The sequence below is a fragment of the Stegastes partitus genome, unplaced genomic scaffold, assembly GCF_000690725.1.
Source record: "Stegastes partitus isolate 25-593 unplaced genomic scaffold, Stegastes_partitus-1.0.2 Scaffold53, whole genome shotgun sequence".
Lineage (NCBI taxonomy): Eukaryota > Metazoa > Chordata > Actinopteri > Pomacentridae > Stegastes > Stegastes partitus.
The window spans coordinates 960259-981447 of record NW_007577784.1 but is presented as its reverse complement, the minus strand read 5'-3'; the positions used below and the strand labels follow the sequence as shown (position 1 = coordinate 981447).

General features: G+C 42.5%; 1 protein-coding gene across 5 annotated transcripts in view; it reads left to right on the top strand.

Moving 5' to 3' along the window:
* The window catches only part of hdac7a (histone deacetylase 7a), a 63668-nt gene that overhangs the window by 7220 nt on the left and 35259 nt on the right, over window positions 1-21189 (top strand). For 2 of the 5 annotated variants that reach the window (XM_008275488.1, XM_008275486.1), the window contains exon 2: window positions 11524-11592. The exons of 1 other annotated variant lie outside the window; for it this stretch is intronic. In XM_008275488.1, coding sequence (XP_008273710.1) covers window positions 11524-11592 — 69 coding nt within the window. Of the gene's footprint in view, window positions 1-10502; window positions 10701-11523; window positions 11593-21189 lie in introns of those variants that run through there. 2 more of the 5 variants (XM_008275491.1, XM_008275490.1) reach the window with 2 other exon arrangements.

The window sequence follows — 21189 nt, the reverse complement described above, 5'->3', positions numbered from 1 at the left end:
AAAATCTCCAACCTTGCGAGATGACAGGTTTCGAAAACTGTCCAGTAAACACGCTACTTGTGAGTCCTGCCTCACTTGTAATCGGGCATCCTGAACCTAAACAAAGTGACTGCGTCGCCACCAAGGTTTGGACCGAAGCAAAAAATATCTGTGGGTGTGACAGCATCGTGAGTACAGCGCGGGGACGATGTACAGTCGTCCTCAGATGTATTCATACCCTCCCGTTAAAGAAGCTGTCACTGAAATAAGTTGAAATTGACACAAGTAATTAGAAATAAAAAATTTAATGAAAATCATGACATTGCTTTTGAATTATGGTTCAACAGAAATATAAAAAAACAAGCAAACAAGCATGATGGGGACCCGCAAGTTAATATTTTGTGGAACTTCTGCACCTGTTGACAGGTACTTTGATTTCACTGTTCATCAGCAAAGTGCTCTAATTTGTCCGGTAGAGTTTATTTTTTAAAATTATTCTGTTCACCCAGAATTCAAAAGCAACATCTTATTTCTCTAAAAATAATTTAGCAAATTTTTATTTATTATTACTTTTTTCAGTTTCTAGTTATTTGAGTGATTTTTGTGAATTTTGCCTTTTCTTTAATGGAAGAATACATTTGACTGTAGGTGCATGGCTGGAACATGTTATTTTACTCCTTAACTAATATCTTCTTATTTTTTTAACATGAAAGAATAGAAACAGGAGCACAATTTTTTCAAAGACGTTGTTTTTAATTGCCGTCCGTGTCAGACAAACAGTCGAATGTCAGCCTACTATTTTTTTCCCTCTGCTCAGAAGCTTTACGTTTCCCCTCGTGCATGCCAAAGCAGTTGTTATTCTCTCCGTGCACTGAATCATGTACTGATATTCTCACTTTCAGCTGTGCTCTTAAGTGGGTGATGTTTTTCCATATAGGAACATTAGCTTATTATTTTATTTTTTTTCCTACCGATGCTTCATCGAGACCCAAGCGAGAGACAATCGAGCGAAGGGGAGAAACGATAGAGAGAGAGCGAGCGAGGGATTGAAAGCGAGAGATGGGGAATGAGTGTGGAGCTATTTTTGGCCCGTCTGGGTGTTTCCTACACACACACTCACGCTTCTCAGGCTTGTTGTTGTTCAGAACGGTGGGTGTTAGGAGGGTGAGTTTTGATTTGATTCGACTTTACGTTTTGAGGGTTTGTGCGTGAGTGTGAGTGTGTCTGCTGTTGATGTCTCTCTGGGATTTTCCTGCGGCTGCTTCGGTTTCTCGCTGTGTTTTTCAACAACTCCAAACATCCTAAGGTCGTAGAGAAATCCTCGGCCCTTCATCGTACACTCGGCTTGCCTGAGTTGACCCGATCAAACGTACAAAGGAGGTTCTAACTCATTCAGATAAGCACCATCTTTCCATTTAAGTGCACGTCTCAGGGAGCTGGACAGTTTTTGTCGCACTTGAAGTCTCTCTTTTTTCTTTGTGTCTGTGATGTTGCGCCTGAGATTTGAAAGCCTGATTAGCTCTCACACTGGAAGAGTCACGCTTCTTCTGTATTCTACCTCTTGCTGGTTAGTGATGACTGCACACATGACACAGTTGCTCTGTTGTGGAAAACGTCTGTCAGCGATCCATTGTGTTTCTGCGGACTACACATGTCACCGGGCTTTCAGCGTACTCGCTTGACACTCACTCCGTCTCTCTTCGCGCACACACACACAGACCACGGAAACATGCTGGTGTGTCTTTAACCAATGTACAAGTCTGTGTAGGAATGTATGATTATGTGTTGTTTGGGTTTCCATTTCTGATCGTGCACTCTGAGTGACTTTTCTATTTATCTTCTCGACTAATTTGTCAGACGGGCTGAATCCTAATATGATTTAGGTGACGGGAGTTGCGTCAAGGCTGCGTTGGAGGATGCAAAGTGTGAACTAGCGCCGCACGATATCGGAAAAATGTTGCAACATGTCGTTTTTCTGCGATATGTGTTGTTGTAATGAGAAAAAAGTGCATTAGTTTTTACAAGATGACCCATTCTAGAAAGACTGGGGTGACCTCGTAGGGGTGCATCTCCATAGAAAATGAAAAAAACAATTTAAAAATCTGAAAAAATGGCTTTTCACCGTGAACACTTTATCGTGAGTGACTTGTTTGGAACGTTTCTCACATGGTGTAACACTGGCTAAGTCATCTGAAATAGTTTTTTTTCCCCCCTTTGGATGCAGAGCTGATATAAATGATCCAACAGTCGTGTTGCCTCATGTAGTGTCAACAACTATGAGACGCCGACCAGTTTTTAGTCAACATCACCCTTTCTGTAACCAAACTACGACTAATTAGAGCTGAATGATGATGGCCAAAATGAAAATAAACATCTATTGTGGTCAATACTGAGGTCATGATCAGCCTGTTGTCACAATTTATAAACTCTGTTCATCTCCTACATGGAAAATATGAATAAAATTATATCACAAACACCTGAACATCTCCTTAAGGATAGACATTACATCCATCCATCCATCCATCCATCCATCCATCCATCCATTATCTATGAGCCTATCCCAGCCGACTTAGGGTGAAGGCAGAGAGACATTACAATTTACCTGAATACTTTCCACATGGAGGCTGCAGTAGAAGCTAACAAGCACAGCAGAGAGGAGTGAAATCAGGCTCTCTAGTGTCACATTTACTCGAGCTTATTGATGTTCAATCAATGACAACTGACGCTGAGTTTCTTTTGTGCCGCTACATCTCCTGTCCTTCACTCTCTTTGCTGTGCACATGTGGAGTCTGCATGTCCACAAACTCTTTATCTTGTAAATAAAAATGAATAAACTCAGCATAAGAACCCTTAAATTGGAGATTAAATGATGGTGCAGCAGATTATTTTGTAGTTTAGTCAATGAAAATGAGCACTGTGTGGGCATCTGGCAATGAAAAAAATGGTACCATGATTGACCCTAATGAGGATGCACACATGCATGTTAGAACGATCCAACATGCACATGCTCAGTACTGTCTTGCCTTTATCTGACTCCTTTGTAGTATTTTACTCTGCATAAATGTTTTAGGACCACATCAGGGGATTTTGTTTATCAATTCATCTGCTGATTGTTTCTTCAAATCCTCAGTTTTGTAACATGAACCGTCATATAGGCGAAAAATATTAACCACAACATCCCAAAGCGACATCTTCATGACACTTTTAAGATATCTCATTTGTTGTAGGCTCCACCTACAAGCAGCCTGAGACCCCCAACCCACCTGGCCAGGTTCATGCAGTCTTCATTAAACTTAGTACTGCACTCCCTCAGGTCCTCAGCAACGCACCTGCCAAGTTTAAAGTACGTGAGATGTACGGTTGTCCAGATCGGCGAGGTACAGACAGATAAACGGACTTTGTTGGATAAATGACCAAAAAGAAACAGCATATTCAAATGAAATGTTCTTTTGAATACATTTGTTGGTCGATCACTGCCGCTCTTAGAGGATTAAAGTCCATCTCTGGTGGTTGATTAAAGGGGTTGCTCGTAGAACTGGACCCACAGAGACGAACACAACCCACGCCCACTCTGTTGTGCTGTGGGAGGCCAGTGAGCGTGATGGAGTCGGTCGTAGACAGCAGACCTTCGAAGCGCAAATGTTTTGGTTTCACAGAAATTATACATTTGCGTGACGTAAAAATGTTTTACACGGTAAAAACTGTCAGCCTCTGGTTTTCACTGAGCTGAGCGTGGTGGAGCATTATCGTACAGCAGCTACGTCATGTTTTTTTTAAAACGGAAGCTTCCTTTGCCTCTTTACATAACTGTATAGCCTCCAAACTGTTTCTCATGATCATCAGCTGCAAGACGGACTTCTGCTGAAAGAGCTGCCCGACTCGGAAGAAGAGTGTTTTTCTCTCAGATACTACAGGTGTGTCGTTTCCTGCGCTGATTGCCGGCACGCAGGGTTTAGAAAGTTCGGTGCTGCAGCTAAACCACACCCCGACACATGAATATAAATAAACACACACCGACACATGGCTGCGTGCATACATGAATATCCTCATGCACAAAAATAAAAATGTGGAGAGCTCAGCTTTTTTCTTTTTTTTCCCCCCCTCCTCCTCCTTCCAAACATTTTCCAGCCTTATTATTTTCAGCCTCTTTGTTCTTGTGTTTACTCAGCCCACTAAAGATAATAAGTCTTTTCCTCAGTGTCTACCCCCCACCCTCCTCCTCATATTACTCTCTGCCTCCATATTCCTGTCTCCTCTCTTTCTATCTTCATCTGGATTCCCTGCTCTACTCCCTCCTCCTCCTCCTCCTCCTCCTTCTTGGCTTTTCTTCCTTTCCCATCATCCTCCTCTGTTTCTCCCCCCTCTCCGCTGCTCCTTCCTTTTTTCTTCTCAGGCAGCATTCCTCGCATTCCTGTTGGCTTCTTAAGGGGAAGGACCCCGCTGGCAGACCAAGGCCAAACATTATTACAGTGCTCTCGGCCGCTCGCTCTGTTTCTCAGTTGCTGTACGGGCACGAAGATCGGGGTTAGTAATACTGCCAAAGCAAAGGATGGCATAATATTAATAATAAAATATAATGAGGCGAGAAAAATCTAAAAGAAGACACTATAAGTAGAATTTAAAAATGCACAAGAGGGTGTCTCTCTCCTAACTAAATCTGGTACTTTTTGTTTTTGAAGTTGCGGCTTAACAACTTTTTAAAGCATTCCTGACTTATATCAGTGTATTGGTCATAGTTTATCTCTACTTTACCTGTCATGCAGGTACCACATCCTCCTGCATCGTCCTTCCTCTGTGGCTTGATGACGACTTGGTCAGGATCTGTGACAACTGTTCTGCCAGTTTCAATGTCATGGTTCAGTACCAGACAGTGAGTGTTGGTTTGATTCCTCCAATGCTCCAGATAAGCATCTTCTCTAAATGTAATAATTAGGCTGATTGGCATTAGTGTCTGGACAGCCGGGTCGGTCTGAGGTTGTTATCTGATCAGTAAGCAGCAGCTGACACGACTAAACTTTGTGGAGGGTTTGGTTCCTCAAATCTCACTGTGTCTTGAAGGCCTGATTTGAGATTTAGTTCAGATACATGCATTGGTTGCATGTTAAGTGGATGTGCACGTAGGACCTCTGTGGCATCTGGTGCAGCCCTGACGACTGAGTGAACCCCAAACTTGACGGTGATGGATTTGATCAAGTATCTTCTAATCCACTTTTGTACACTTTTCTAATTCTTTAAAAGCTTTTCAGCCGATATCTCCACTTCTTCCCCCCTCTCTTACTTATTACACATTCACATGTGACTTTCTTCAGTCTCTTTATCTCTTGCAGACCATCCCCTCATTCCTCTTCTCTAAAACCTCCATCCCCGCTAATTCCATTTCACAGATAGCGGTTGTGAGCTTGGACTTTAACTGCGTTTAAAACAGTTTGCCGAGACCGCTGTCTCTCATAATTAGTGGAAATAAGGGTCATAACCTTCTCGGTTGCGTAAAGCAGCTCATTGGTGTTTATATAAGTGCATGTGCTGTGTTTTTTAACAGCGACACACTGTCCGCACATGGCAGATAAACTATCAGACGTACGAATGTTCACAGAGAGGGCTTGACTAAATTACCCGGCAGACGCCCTGAACAGCCACACGGTGCTCCTCTGAAGTGGGTGACATGCATCATAAATGAATTTAACTGCTCGAGCTTCCACGTTTGGTTCTTCGGACACATTTTTTTTCATCACAACAAGCGTTGACGATCAAGTCACCCCGCTGTTTTCACGCACACATTTTCCCGACTCCTCCCCGGTGCGATCTGATCGGCCTTCTGCGAGGACTTTTGCACACTGGTTCTTGTTTTGTGTTGAATGTTGTGTTGTTGTAGCAGGAGCACATCTCTGCAGGTGGAAGACGACTTTTGTAGCACACAGCGGACCACATCCTGCCCCATATAGCTCCGACAAAAAGGGCTTCATACGTCAGACTGGCTGTTTTTAACTGTGTCATTTCAGAGTAAATTTACATCTAGAGGATGACTGATCATGTTTCTGAAAACGAGCACTGATTCCAGCATGTCTGAAGCTGTGATTGGTTTCAATTTGCCAAATTTTGTATTTTAGGTGCACAGTGAGGATTTTTTTTACTTATTCACAATCCTTCATGTTTGTAAAGGCTTCTTAAAATAATCCATAATAAAGCATTTTTAGTTAACAATCTAAAGTTTACACACAGAAACTGGTGCGTTTGTGCAAAACAAACAAAAATAATGGTTTTATTCAAACTATAGGTTGTTTGTGGAAAACACGAAGTGACCAGCGCCGGACTGAGTGTGTGTTTGTGTGTATTCCTCTCCCTGTGGGCGGTTGCCTGCTGCGCTGCTTTTCTGTCACCCTGTGGTTTTGTTATTTTCAGCTCGAAACCGGATGTGATTCAGACTGCATGGTAGATTGTGTAATTGAATGGACTAACCACATAGACACACACACACGCACACACGTATGCATTGATGCTCTATGTCACACACACACATGCAATCACACATGAGACAGAAAACTGTCTCACATACGTTATATAGCTCAGTACGCCCACACTCTGAGGAGTTCTGGGAACGGCGCTGGGTTCCCCCCCCCACTCCATTCAAAGAGGCACCCAAGGGTGAGCGAGCGGACGATGGAGCACCACCACCACCACCAGCAGCAGCAGCAGACAGACGCACGCTTTTTTTGGTTTCAATATTGGTCTGAAACATCGGTTGTCGACCTGACTGACGCTTAGATCGGAAAAAAGGATAAAACGCAAACACACGCCGGTGCTGGGTGGAAACTGTTGAAACAGTTGAAAGTGGGGAAAAAACGCTGCGATGAAGAAGCTCCTGAAACTCACAATAAATGTCAGTTTCACAGCAGCCACCCCAAAACATTCAAGATGCTAATTTAAGAAAAAAAGTAAGAAAACTGGGAGAAGACAGAGAAAGTAAAAAAAAGTACCGCCGCCATGTACACGGTAGTTAAAGCAACATGGACATCAGTATGAATCTCGTTTATCTTTCTGCTTACTTTTGTGGCTTCGATCAACAGAAAAACACTTTAAAATGTCCATCCATCCATTATCTATACACCGCTTAATCCTCACTAGGGTCATGGGGGGCTGGAGTCTATCCCAGCCGACTTAGGGCGAAGGCAGGGGACACCCTGGACAGATCGCCAGTCCACTTTAAAATGTTCTGCAGCAAAACAAACAAAAGAACAGAACATGCATTGACAAAAGTGTGTTTTACAGTTTTTTGCTTGGGTGAAGCAAATACTTCTTGGCTTTCCTTAAAATAAAGTTGGTTATTTGAGAGGAATCCAATGACTTGAGTACATCGACCTCAAACTAATATTAACTTAATTTGGATAAACTCGCCTGTTACCAGTTGAAGCAATAATCTTAAATTGGTCCAATTCTCAGAGAACACATAACAAAATAAAGACAATAATCATCACAGCGATCACAGGAGTTCTTCCAAAATTTAAATACTTGGGTTTTGGACACGCTTGGATGTTTGTGATATTACGGAAATGAACGGTCTAATTAATCAGAGACAGAAGTGACCACAGCTCAGTGTGTTTGCCGTGAAGGATGCAGGTGACTCAGAATACACTTCTGCTACCAGCGAACTGCCTCTCAGTTCTAGGAAGGACTTTGGACCAGAAAAACTGACAAGACAACGGCCCTGCGTCACGTCAGATACCGCAGCAGCGTCTCGTACGTAACGTAGGTGCGTGCGTGCAGACAGGATGCTCCACTTCCTCATGCACCGGGGAGCCCCTTGTTCGGTGGTCTGACAACAAGAAGTACAGATTTGTACCTGCAGCGACAGGAAGAGCTGCACAGAACTGAGTCCCCGTCCCAGGAGGTGTGACAGCAGCAGTGAATTCATGGCCTCCAGTCTGGCAGCATTACAGCAAAACACATAAAACACAATAATCAAAAGCATTTCATTTGACTTTTTCTTTTTTTGCTTGTGCTCTGGAAGTCTGCCGTGACTCAACTCTTGTTCAGGATCAGGTGGTTGATGGCTGCTTTATCTCCTACCACATCCCCACTTTTACAGTAACTGTTGGCAACCATCAGACCTCAGAGCTTCTTCTGTGCATGAAGGCTGTCAATCAGCGACGCTGTGAGGCATCTGCTGTGATTTTAACTGTGAAATTAGAAATCCTAATTTAATGATTGTGTGTTTACAATATGCAGCACACTTGTTTGGACTGCAGCTACATGAAACAGTAATGCTCTACTGTGAGAGAAGAAGTCTCATTTCACTGTTTGCAACACTTTAAAGGATGCTTTAGTGAATTACTTGCTTACATTTTTAGAAACTAAAACACGCATACTGTGCTCTTCTCATTGCACACAACATGTCGACGATGTTCTAGGTCATACTAAATGTGCAGCTCTTTCATCTCAGCTCACTGTGGCTGTTTCATCTTTCACCTCTGTACATTTGTATTATTTGAAACTGGAACAAATACAGCAGCAAATGTCTGCGTTTTTGCCGTGCAGGCTGATCTCTAACAGTATAATAGGACATGGGCGTGTTTGTGGTTTCATAACAGCCTTGCATTAGCTTTGATTCTGCACCCATTACTCTGTAATCCTGCATCACATGACGAAGAATCAGGTACAGGTTTAATCCTGCAGATTACAACTCTGCACAGTTTGGGCCACTGGCCGAATTAAAAGTACAGCACTATTTGTACAATTAGTTCAACAATGTATGACATTGTTTTTAGGCCCACAGGAACTATTCCAAACATTTCCTCATGAGGCCCCTTCGACAGGCTTTGTTTCTGCTGCCGCTGAGGATGTGAAAACACCGTTCAGAGGTCTGACTGCAGATTAATGTCTTCATAAAAACGCCATCACATCTCATGATGTGACCAAAAGAATCTGAAAGAATTTAAACTCTCGGGTCAAACTCGAAACGCTCTAATGAAATGACTGTTGGTGTGAAAGTTGGTTATAAGTCAGCAGGGGGTGTTAAACGCATCCATTTAGCGATGAGGTTCACTGGTCGGGGTTTTTTTTGTTTTGTTTGTTTGTTTGGTAAAAAGGACGTAGACGCCTAAGAAGGAAACCAAATTAGGTTTGAGAGAGTTTTGTTTCCTGAGAAAATATCTGCAACCGTTACAGAAACTTTTAGAAGACGCCAGCTTCAATGTGGACCGCAACAAAAAACAATAAGAGCTGTTGTTAACAGCTCAAGGACAAATAATTATAAATAATAATAATAATAATAATATGGTTAATAAGAAATAAATCAGAAACCGTACGATGAAAAGTCAGTACGGCAGTGATGGTAGTTCCAGCCTCATGTTAGAGGGTCACATGTTGTTTCATCCTGACGAAAATAAAATATGTGGGTGGAAACACGTGTACACGCTAAAAAAAATATGTTTGGGCCAAAATAAAATAAATTAAAATAAAATAAAATAAAATAAAATAAAATTTTGTTAAAAAATAGTGCATCAGTCTTTTTTTTCAAAGTTATGATAATAATAATAATAAACTTAATTTAAAGAGCACCTTTCAAAACAAATGTTATGAAGTGCTTTCCAATTAAAATTGAAATAAAAACAAGCACACAGAATAATTGATAAAAGTAGAAAACACACAAATAGAGCAAGAAGCTATAAAATATGAAGCTTAGATCAAATCAGGAAAAGCTCTCCGATAAAAATGTGTTTTTAAGAAGTGACTCAAAAGAGAGCACAGAATCAGCCGATGACAAATTCCATTGATATTATGTTCAACCAACAAACTACATTTAGTTCAGGGAATTATCTTTTCCTCCTACAAGCTTCCTCATAGTCTTAATAATGTATGGCATGTTAAAATAAGACATCCTGAAGTAAAGGTGAATAAACATGAGACAGTTTTTAACAACTTACCTCAACCTAAATTTAGTTTTAAAATAACCTAATAGTAAAAATTAAGTTTAAATTAAAAATAATATGAAAATGATGCAACTATTATTATCATCACAACACAATCCATCAAAAATAATGTTTAAAACTTCACAGGATTATCTCAATCTGTATGTTTTAACTGTAAATAAACGGTGGTAAACGTGTCTCTTGTAATTTTGGGGGACTCCTGACAATGTTTCAGTATGAGGAGCTGAAACCTCTCACAGGAACCCACATGTTTGTCTCCTGTGGAGCCCGGAGCAGCATCACCACGACGGAACCAGGATCTGGATTAAAGTTCCTGACAGCAGATGGAGCCACAGTGTTGGAGCCTTTATTTTTTTCTTATTAGACGCAAAGTCCCCCATTCAGTGACAAACAAAAGTGGGATTCAAGTTCGCGAGCGTTCACTGGAGGCAGTTGCAGGGGAAACAATAGTCCTGAAGGTCCGTGTGAAGTCAAGGCTATTTTTGGTGGGACCCGCCTCGCCGGCTATTTCTGTCAGCAGGCGCTCAGAGGGGAGGGAGCAGCTCCGGAGGGGCCGGACTTTCTTTTCTGCAACTTGCCTCCGATAAGTCTCTTTTCTGTTCCTCCTCTTCTTCTGTACTGGCTCTGCTGACAACACCAGCCCTCCATCACCTCCCGTCGGGGGCTTTCTCTCTCTCGCTCTCGCTCTCTTGGATGCGTCCGGACCGCTTTTACGCACCACAATCGACTCGATATTAGCTGGATTATCTCCAAGCGTCTGCGCTCAGGCTGCTTCAAGTAAACGGCTCGCAGAAGGTAGGAAACTGGCGGCGGTGGTGGTGGTGGTGGTGGCAGGAACCGAACAGCTGGGAGGGGAGCTGGGTAAATGTGCTCGTTGGTCACTGTGCTGTTTGTGTTGCTGGTGGAACATGTTGTGATCTACCTGCGCAGGTGTTGGATCAGCTTCTAGGAGCGCAACTCGTTATGATAAACTAAAAAAAAAAACACAGCTTGTAGTCCTCACTCATCACACACAGCTCGTTCCTTAAGGGATATTACAGAAGTACAGATAAAACCGTGAGGAAGCAGCACGAAGTAACCAGAAATAGAAATATCTGTTCTGGCTGTCTTCCCTAAACAGCGAGATGAATGTTTTCTTGGAAGCTGTTTGAGGTCTGTGAGCCACAAACCTACATTTCTTATCAGTCATTTTCTCAGATATGATTGGAATATTATTTACTTTTGGCCCATGTGCTTGAAGCCAGTTAGTTTTGCTTTTAGTCTCAACAGATGTTCAGCAGCAACACAAAGTGTCCCACAGGTCACACTAGAAGTTTTACACGCAGGTGCACCACCTGCCTGCTTTTCTGCGCTACAGATCTCGTGTGAGTTTGTGTGTTTTGTGCACCGATCTGGGTCAAATATTAAACCTGTGCTCCTTACACGACAAACAGAGGCTCACATCAGGTGGACAGATCTGCTCTCACAAACCTGGAAGAAGTCACCTCCGGCTTTTTTATCTGCCTCTGTTGGCTGCCAGCAGGAATTGCAGCAGCTTCTCTTGTTGATGTTTTCTCCAACTAAAAAGCTCAGTGATGCCACTTTAAGCTGCTCATTTGTCATTTCTGTGTCTCCGCAGATGGAGTGGGCACCTCTGGGAGCATCTTAAAGACAGACAGACGGGACAACCTACTTCGTACAGTGGCAGGTTGGACTTTTAACCTCTCAAGTGCTAAATACCAACTTAATAAGTAGAAGTGTTGCGGGTTGGTAATATTTTACTTTACACTCTTAAAGTGAGGCCGCAGCTGTCAGCGCTGAAACATTCATGTGGAAAAATGCTGCCAGTCTACAGTCAGCCCCCTCAGGACTACATCTTGTCTTCTTTACAGCACTTTTTTTTTTTTTTTTTTACACACACATGCATTACACAGTTTGGGTGACAGCAGATTTTCCAGTGCAGCGTTCAGAATGATCTAAGCTGTTTGATTTTTTTTTTTTTCCCTGAGAACTGCAGTAAAGCACAGAACAGGTGTTGGCCTAGTTGGAAAGATGTAGCTTATTGGGCCTGCTGTGTTTTTCATGCGTGGGTTTTTCAGAAATCGGTTTTGCTGCAGGTCATGCGGAAGTTTATTATGTGTCAGACGATCCTGCAAAAAATGTGCCAAAGTTAAATTTAACACACGGGTTGTTTTACGGTTTAGAAAGCTGCTAAAAGTTGTAGTTGGTTACAAGACTGAAATAAGAAGAGCTTTTATCAGTTCTAACTTGCGGGAAATGTGTCACCGGTGTCAATATATAGAACAGCAAAGGGATTCACTTCACTTTTTTTTTTTTTTTTTCTTCCAATTTCACTTCCACGATTGTGGAATTTGTTCAGTGCTCTGCTTATTTTAAAATCCTGACAGCCGGCTTCATTTTTTTTTTTAAAGCAAACTTGAGACACATCTGGAATTATCCAAACTACACGCTATGTTTGTGAATGAGATCATGGTTAGATAATGAAAATGTCAGCACCGACTACTGGTGATGCAGGATGTGAGGTAGGGCTGCGGCGACTGTTCGATGAGTTGGATGAATTATTTGAGTTTTGAATTTTGTGCACAAAACAAGACATTTTGAGGACAACAAGTGATCAATCAGTGGAGAAAATATGCAGCATTCAGAAAAGGGCCACTGGTTGATTGTGAACTTGAGTTACCCCCTTATGAACCTATTTCAAGCAGCACCTTCTTTACCACGAACTGAGAGACTAAGTTAGATCACTTTTCTTCAATAAACATCAAGTTTCCATCACAACAATGGCAGCTCTGTGTCGTAACGGCAGATATTTCTCCGTCCTGCCTTCACTGCACTATGCAAGGAATTCTAGAAACATCGCCGCAGCTCGGGCTTTTGTCGGCGCTGACTCACATGGGAAACAAATGGCTCCTTCTCTAACCTGAGATCAAAATGCATTTGATCCGCTGCTCCACCCATCACAAACAAGTCGCCCGGGCTCTCTGCTTTTGTGTCCTTGGCTTTTTAGTTTAGATTAGCATTCTCCTCGGCGGAGCATGCCTGTGTGATCACACTGTGTAGGATTACAATGCATGACTCTCTGAATGGAAGCCGGCTCACGCTGTGCCAGGCTCCGCTGACTGTATGCTAACCAAGCAGCCACTATGTGCCCATGTGTGTGTGTGTGTGTGTGTGTGTGTGTCTGTGGAAAAACCCAGTGAGGTCATGGCCGCCGCTGCAGAGTCTGGTTACATGTGTGTTGTCCACGCAGGTCAACTGACACTGGCTATCTCGCCTTTGTCTTCCTCTCTAATCTCTTTCCTTCCTCGCACACACAAGCTCGCTTTAAATCATATTCGCGGTGCCCTTTATCCCAGGAGGCGTCTCTGGAGCGGCGGCGGCGGCAGCATGAGCCAGATGTGCAAAACATGTCAAAGCACCATTTAAAAAAAGGGTCAAGAGCTCACGGAGCCCCCTTTAAACTCCACAGACCGCTATAATGGACCTGCAGGCCACATGGGTTACATCCCACTTGTGTTAGAGTGTCTTGGTTCTCTTGTTAACCCCAATTTTTCACACACACGTGCAAATTAGAATAACAAGCAGACGTTCTGTCCGCCTGAAGAACTTTAACAAGAGCCTCCACATCTTCATATCTTTGTTCTTCAAATAGCAATTCTATGGATGGATATGTATATTTATTACTTGCACTCTTTCACTGAGTCATAAAAACAGTATTTTCCTCCCAACAAGTGAAAAGAATCAGTTGAGATTCTTAATGTTCAAGAAGTTTTTCCTCCTCGTGTGCAGAAAAATCCGACCTTTTCACCTCTCCATGCGCGCTCTCTGTTCATTTTTTCTTTTCGACACAATTGTAAGTCTTTCCTTGTGTCCTCTCTGGTTCACTGAACAGAGGAGGGACAAACTCAGATAACAACGGGCATGATTGTAATAGCTGCGGTCGAGATCACATATCCTCTTCCTGGTTGTAGTTTCCAAACCCTTGGATCAGCTGATCCCTCGGTGCTTTATTTCTTTTTTTTTGTCGCTGGTTCCTGCTGAATTGGAGAGCTGAGGGAGGCTTAGTTGGCTCCAGAAAAGTATTTTGAGGCAGATTTGCACAAGGAAGAATGCAAATTTAAATTAAAAAAAAAGTCCATTGCAGTTTCCGTAAGCTGGTGATGACTATTTAAAGGCTTGTTCTCATCAAGCAGCGGTTAAAAATCCAGTTTCTAATCATAGAAAATAATAATTCACACTTGACTTGTGGCTTCTTATTGCTGTTAATCTTCCTTATATACGTAAGTAACCTGAGCTCACTCCAACATTTAATCAACAGGTTCAGTCTTCATTGGATGCAGAGCTAATATATCACTAAACAACATGCTGGAGCTGTGTTCCCGTGCAGTCGCTCCACTGTTTATTCAACACTAAATTGTGCTCCTTCTTGAATTTCCTGCTTCTTTTTTTTTTTTCATTCCCAAACACCATAAAGTCACAGAAATCCCAGCAGCTGCCCCTGAAATTGATTTGACTCATTTGTCCCGATCAACAACCGTATTAACCCCTGCGGATATATTATGGTAATCTTGAACTTACGGGGCCCGTTAAAGCTGAGCTGTGGCGCAGACGCAAGCTGTGCCGTGGTCGTGGTAGTAACGGTAGTAACAGTAGACGGCATTGAAGGAGGCGGCTATTTTTGACCCGCTGAACAAATGGCTCAATTGTCCTGCCTGTAGGTGCATGAAATCACTTGATATGTCAGGGGTAGTGTTATATAATACTCTCCGAGGGGCCCTGCAGGACTGTGTTTGTGTGCGCATTAGTCTGCTTTTCATTTCTCTTAATTGTGTGTGTGTATTATTCAGTGTTTTTTTTTTTTCACACATCGTAGTATTTGGGTGGGACAGAGAGGCTGTGTGAGTGTTTGTGTTGTGGCCTGAGGTAACGTCGTTTTATTAGTGTGTCCAATCAATTGATGTTGTATTAACCTTTGAGCTGAAGGCTTCTTGCTGTGGTCAGCTGGGTAACTGCTCTGTTGTTGGCCTCCAGCCAGTCTGCATCCCCCTCGGGACGTCTCGCTTTCTTTTTCACACACACACCAGCACTTATACGCACTTAATCGTGGAGAAACGAACTGAAGTCGGTGGAATTATTTCGCTAAACATTTATTCCTGTGTTGGGAAAACCCTTTTATTTTCTCCTCAGTCCCGCCCAGTGAACCAGAAGCTTTGGATCTGAAAAAAAGAACAAAAACAGAAACAAACCTTTTGTTGCCTCCAGTGACTTAGATTCCACCATTTGCTTCTATTAAAGCAAATTTGCTTTTATTTCAGATCACAGCGTGTGTTCAGGACTGTAAAAGTTAAAGCCAATAATACTGAATATTTCATATCAGATCTTTTAAAACTAGGAGCTTCAGATGGTTTGTAGCTCGTTAAGGCACTCATTAAAAAATATTCTCGGATCCCTCAATGAAAAGAACAAACCTTGAAATATGTATTAATTATTAAATGAAGCTTTAAAGGTTGTCTTGTTGCACGGGGACGATGTGTAACGCTGCGATATCGGATACCGTGAAAGACCAGCGTTGGCCTTAATCACAAATTTTCTGAACCGGACTCCCACTCGTATTTGGATCCAGTCTGACCCGAAGCGCGGCACAGATTAATGAATCGGCTCACGTTCACTCCAGATCGCTGAGGTGACTGACACTGACCCCGGATCAGATAGCCGGCCGTGGGCGCAGATGTAACAGGATCTCCTCTCATGTGGACGGACTCACATCTGACTGTGTGTGTGTGTGTGTGCGATGAATTGTCTCCGGTGACGTTTACGGCTTCAGGCTGGTTTTAACAACTCCGTGTAGCGGAGGAGGAGAATGACACAATGCATGTTTATTTAATGTGTTTTGTCTGTCTGGGTGTGTGTCAGGGTGTTTTGTGTGTGTGTGTGTGGTGCGTATGGACGGGTTTCTTAGAGACTTTCGCTTGAGATGTGCACACAGACGCTAGATAACAGGGAGTTGAGTTCCAGGTGGGAGATGTTCAGTAAGACGAGATGCATAATTACATTAAACGCGTGCGGCATCTTTTTTGCAAACAGCTCGGCCTCCTCGTCTGCTCATGCCTCACAATCGTCTGCAATGTGTTCCCTGCGAATGGAAAGAAATTAGAAATACCCTACCAGCAGCACCTCAGCTGCCTGTTTGCGGTCTGAGACACTTGATAAACCAGATCATTACTCATCACTTTTGTGTAGTCGAGGTTTGCGTAATTTCACGTTTAGCTGCAAGTAACAATGGTTGTTGTTTAATCTTTTGCATCTGTAAAAATGTGATTGCATCACAGAGTCCAAGCAGATATACTCTAACGAACAGCACAGAAAACCAGCAAGTACTCACAAGAAAACCAGTCATTGTTTCTTTGGAATATGTAAACAAACAATCCATTGTCAAATTATTGACTTTTTTTTTCTTCCTTTTTTGGTTCCACATCTTCAATTATTTGTGAATGAGAAACCCGTCTGTGTAATGTTTCAGAAAGGGTTTTGGGTTTTGTCCATGACGGTGTTTATATATGGATTTCTTTTTTGTCTGTGGCTATGTGTGTGTGTGTCTAAGTGTGTATATATGTGTGTGTGTATTCATCCCTTCCCAGAGTGCTGAGCATGTGCAGGAATGTTAATGTCTTCTTCCTTTGTTGTCCGTGCAGACAGCCGAGTGTGACGGTGCATATTCATGAAGCTGCTTTCCTGGAACATGTTAACTTTTACCAAGAGAGTTAAAAAAAAATAAGGTTGCAAAAAGAGTAAAGACACACCGAGGATCAATATTCTGTGCATCTATCTCTTCTGTGCATCTTTGTAATTTCATCAGTTTTTTTTAATTTTTTTTTATTTTGGAAAGATGAACCAAATGAGGACATGAAGTAAGACACGGAGTCCAGTCAGCAAATCCAAGTTCACACACAGTTTATTAATGTTTTGCAATTGCAACAGGAACTTCAGCTGTTTCTCTGTTAGCTGCTCTGGCACTCGGCCACCTCATGATATTATGTTCCATGTGAACATGTCTTGTAGTCAAACATTGGGTCTCAAAATCAGTTTTTAAACCAGAGAATGTGTTGCTGTCTTTTCACAAACTTACAAATCGTGTCAACTTTCAAAAGTAATCTCAAAATACGCCATTTACCAGAGCCAGAAACTGTAAAAAAGAGCAAGAATTGTTGAGTTTCGAACTTTCAGATGGTCCTTGAACTAGTTATTTGTGACGCGTGGCTCCGTTGGAAAACTTAACCAAAGATCAAACTTATACTTAATCAAATTCACTTGTCTTATTGAAAAAAAATAGATCATTTGCACTAAACAGATTCTGTAAAAAGAAATTAAAGCCTTCTGGATGAAACCGTGAAGCCATTAGTGACTCAGCTGCGGCCGACAGTCATGTGAACTTGTTGGTTCAGGGACTTTTTGGGCTGCAGGCTGTGTTTACACAGAGCAGATAGGAAACAAGTATGAAGACTAATTAAAAATGTAAGCAGTGAAATATCTGGAGTAGGTAGAGTGTTCTCCTGCTCCCATGACATCTGTGGGCAGTTGGAAAAATGCTGCATGAGTTGATTGCAGGTTTTTTTTTTCAATTATTGCAAAATAACAAAAAATCCACTTGATGATTTATGGAATTATAACTTTGTCATACTGCACAAATGTTTTCTCTACTTCTAGCCGTTGTTGTGCTGTTTCTAAAGAGGGAAATGTAAAAAAAAATCAGTATTTCTGTGCCGATGAGTCTCTTCTTTATCCAGCAGGAAACATAATCAAAGTTGTGTTTATGCAGGACTGCATTCTGTCCTAAGTTTGTGTCTAATTGTGCTGAGTTAAAGCAAAACCGTGTCCTGGCTGCAGGGTGGACTGAGGCCTCGGCAGGATAAGCGCAGATCTGCTGTCGTTCTTATCAGTGGAGAAGCCTTTGCTGCAGATTGTAGGTTTTTTTCGTAGCTACCAATCTGCCCACCGCAGGCGCTCCCTCCACCACAGGGTACCAGCGTATCAGTCGCCATTGTTTTTTACCACTGATAACCGGCAAGATCGTCGGGTTCATTCGAAATAATTTCCTTGTCGATGTCAGTATATGTTGGAAAATAGATGGGCATTATTATGTCAGGTAGCATCCGGTATTGCATTTATAAGTAAGAAGTGTGTATTCTGTGCTTTTTTAGTGATAAAGGTCTGTGTGATGTGTGTGCAAGGAAAGATAAAGGAGGAGATCCCTTTGAGTGAGCTGCTGTTGAGTGGCTTTATCTGGAAATGTGGAGAATGTGTTTGATGTTCTGGAGACGGAGCAGGCGATGGAACGAGAGTGGACAGATGTGCAGCGGGATCGGAGGTAATTTGACGTCTTTTCTGAACGCGCTCAAATCCTAAAGTTCTTCACGTTTAGTTTTTCGAGTGATGTCCGGTATTGTAGCTGAAGATATCCGGCTGAAGCAGAGGTCTGTTTTCCTGACGGTTGCTCATGTTGCACTGGGAGCTGCCCAGTATGACCAGTGCTGCTGCTGTTGGAAGCATTGATTTGCTAAAAGGGCATCGCTCCTGTCAGCTCCTTACGTCTCTACATTCCTGACGGGTGCAACATTCTGCAAAAACAATGAGACACTAAAAGAGATATTCAGCAGCGCCTCGGGTTGTTTGCTGCCTGTCACGACCGCTGATCTCCTGCAGATGATCGGACTGAACAATGAGTCGATTTCAAATTCAGATCACAATTTGAAGCAGTGCAATTTGTAGTATGCAAGACGTGGGGATTAAATAATGAGAGTACAGCTGAAATGCATGTAACTGGAGCCGATTCTATGCTGCACATTGATCGGTGTGTGCTACACGGTTGAGGCTTCACGCTGTGGTTCCACACCTTAAACATCTGAGCCAGGGTTTAAACTGCAGTGCCAGCGGTTTTACAAAGTCATGCTGCCCCCCCTTGTGTGACAGTCACACTTTGGATGGTGTCTCAAGTGGTAATGCCTCATCACGTGAAACATTTCATCCCGATTGTTCAGCCCGAGGTGGCACCAGGAATCCAAAAATATGGAGCAATGTAGTGTCTGACGTTTGCGAAAAGAGTTTGATTTGGTGTCAACATGGTGCTTTAATGCAACACAGAGAATCATCTTCACTCACCTGTGCTGCGTTTAACATGTCGCACGGCCAACTTGTCAATCCAACGCTGCTCTCGTTTCCTGATCCAGCTGTCACGTGCCGTCCAGCAACAAACCACAACCACAGCGTACCCCTTTTACCTACAAGCCAGAAATGCAATATCTCACCTGACGGTGTGCGACACGGTAAAATGAGACCCTGAGCCGGACGGGTTAAATCACAGCAGTTTGCAATCGCTGGCTGAGTGTCACGTAAAAAACGTTTGGTGTGTGCATCAGTGTGGTCAGCAGCAGAGCAACAGGAAACAGATGAGGATGTCAGTGGGGCCACGTCTCTCGTCTGCCTTGTTTGTTTGTGCAGCAGGAAGATGATTGACTGTCACTTGTCAAACAGCACCTGGTGTCTTGTCTCTTGACACGCTGAGGCATTCGCGTAATGAATGAGCCGTTCTGAAGTTTCCAGCTTCGGGGCGAATTGCAACACTTAAGTCGAGCAAAAGGTGACAGAGGAACAGTGTGTTTGTGGAGCGTGTGTGTGTGTGTGTGTTATGTAAATGGGTGTATTATTGGCATGCGGACCTGGTGGAATCCTAAAGCACCTGTTTAGATGGAGCAGGACAGGATGTAATGACTTACTTAGATTCCTCTTTTACTAGCCCTCATGACATTCATAAATCTCTGTGACAAGAAGAAAACAGCCAAATTTAGAAAAGCGACGTTGTGGCTTGTGATCACATGCGTCGAACACGAATGTTGTCGAGGTGTGACACAGATTTATTAGAACTTCGCAACTTGTCGCTGTGCCTGTAAAAAAAAAACCACATCCTTGTACTTTTATTATTATTTAGTTTTTTTATTTGATGATAAATGTTGTACCTGCTCAGATAGAAGTCATCAGAATCACTATTTGGATTGACATCAAGCAGTAAAACAAGCTCAAATTTTATTATAGACCCTGAAAAGTGTTTTATTTTTAGTGTAGCTTTAATAAAACAGAACATCACAAGAGACATATTGCTTATTTCCTATTTGGACTTGTTAGTTTAGCTGTTAGTCGATCGTCAAATAGCCGCTTTGAATCTAAATTCTCTGGTTCCAGCTTCTTAAATGTGAATATTTTCACGGTTCTTTCCTCCTCTGTGACAGTTTACTCTTTAAGGTTGTGGACAAAACAAGACTTTTGTCAGAATTTTCTGACATTTTAAACAACTAATCAATTCATCAAGGAAATAACCGACAATGGAAATAACCCTCCGCTGCAGCCCCGCGTGACGATCAGTGGAGCCGCCCGTTCGACAGCTATCAGCTGGATTGTCTTTACGTTCGGTACTTGTTGCACATGGGTGGGTTATCATACCTTTGACTTGCTCTTAGTACAATCATCAGATCAGATCTGTGTGTAAGTCTTTGCTTCATGACCATGCAAACTAATCTGGGGAAACTCCCAGGTTTAAAACCCTGTTCAACCAATTGTTCAATGACGACCGTACGCCTGGTTTAGGTTGAATACATCTGTGTGCTTCCTTTATTTGTCCACTTTGGCTGTGATGGAGACACAGTGGGGTTCAGTCCGTTTGCAAAATGAAAAGGCTGTGACTTAAGTGTGCCCCAACCCCCTTTTTTTGTTTTTTTTGGACATTTGACAATGACATTTCCCGTAGCCTACTTTGTGCTTCGTGGTAATTTGTGAACACGGTGGAGGTGGCTCAGTAGACGGGTCGTCCTCTATTTTGGAAGGTTGCAGGTTTGAGGTCCTTCTGAATGTGTGTGGAATTGTACAAGCTTTAGTAACTGTAATCACAGTTTCTCCAGGAATTACCCAGCCTAGATATGTTGTGAATTTCCCCCCGTGAGGGTTAAATAAAGTTATATGTCAGGTCAAACTAAGATGGTGAAAGTGGGAAATATGCTTGCTATGATTGCCACTGTGGGGCATGTTAGCGTGCCGATATTTAGCACATCTTCTCAAAGCTGCTGCCTGAAAACTTTTTTCAATGGCAGCTCTTGTATAATAATAATAACAGAAAAGTGCTGATGTTGCACAATAAATAATTAATCAGTTTTATTTGTGTAAAGAGAAACGCATTGCACATGTTAATCCAAACGTTTGCTGCACTGTAACAAGTTAAGACCAGCTGTATGGGGCCTGT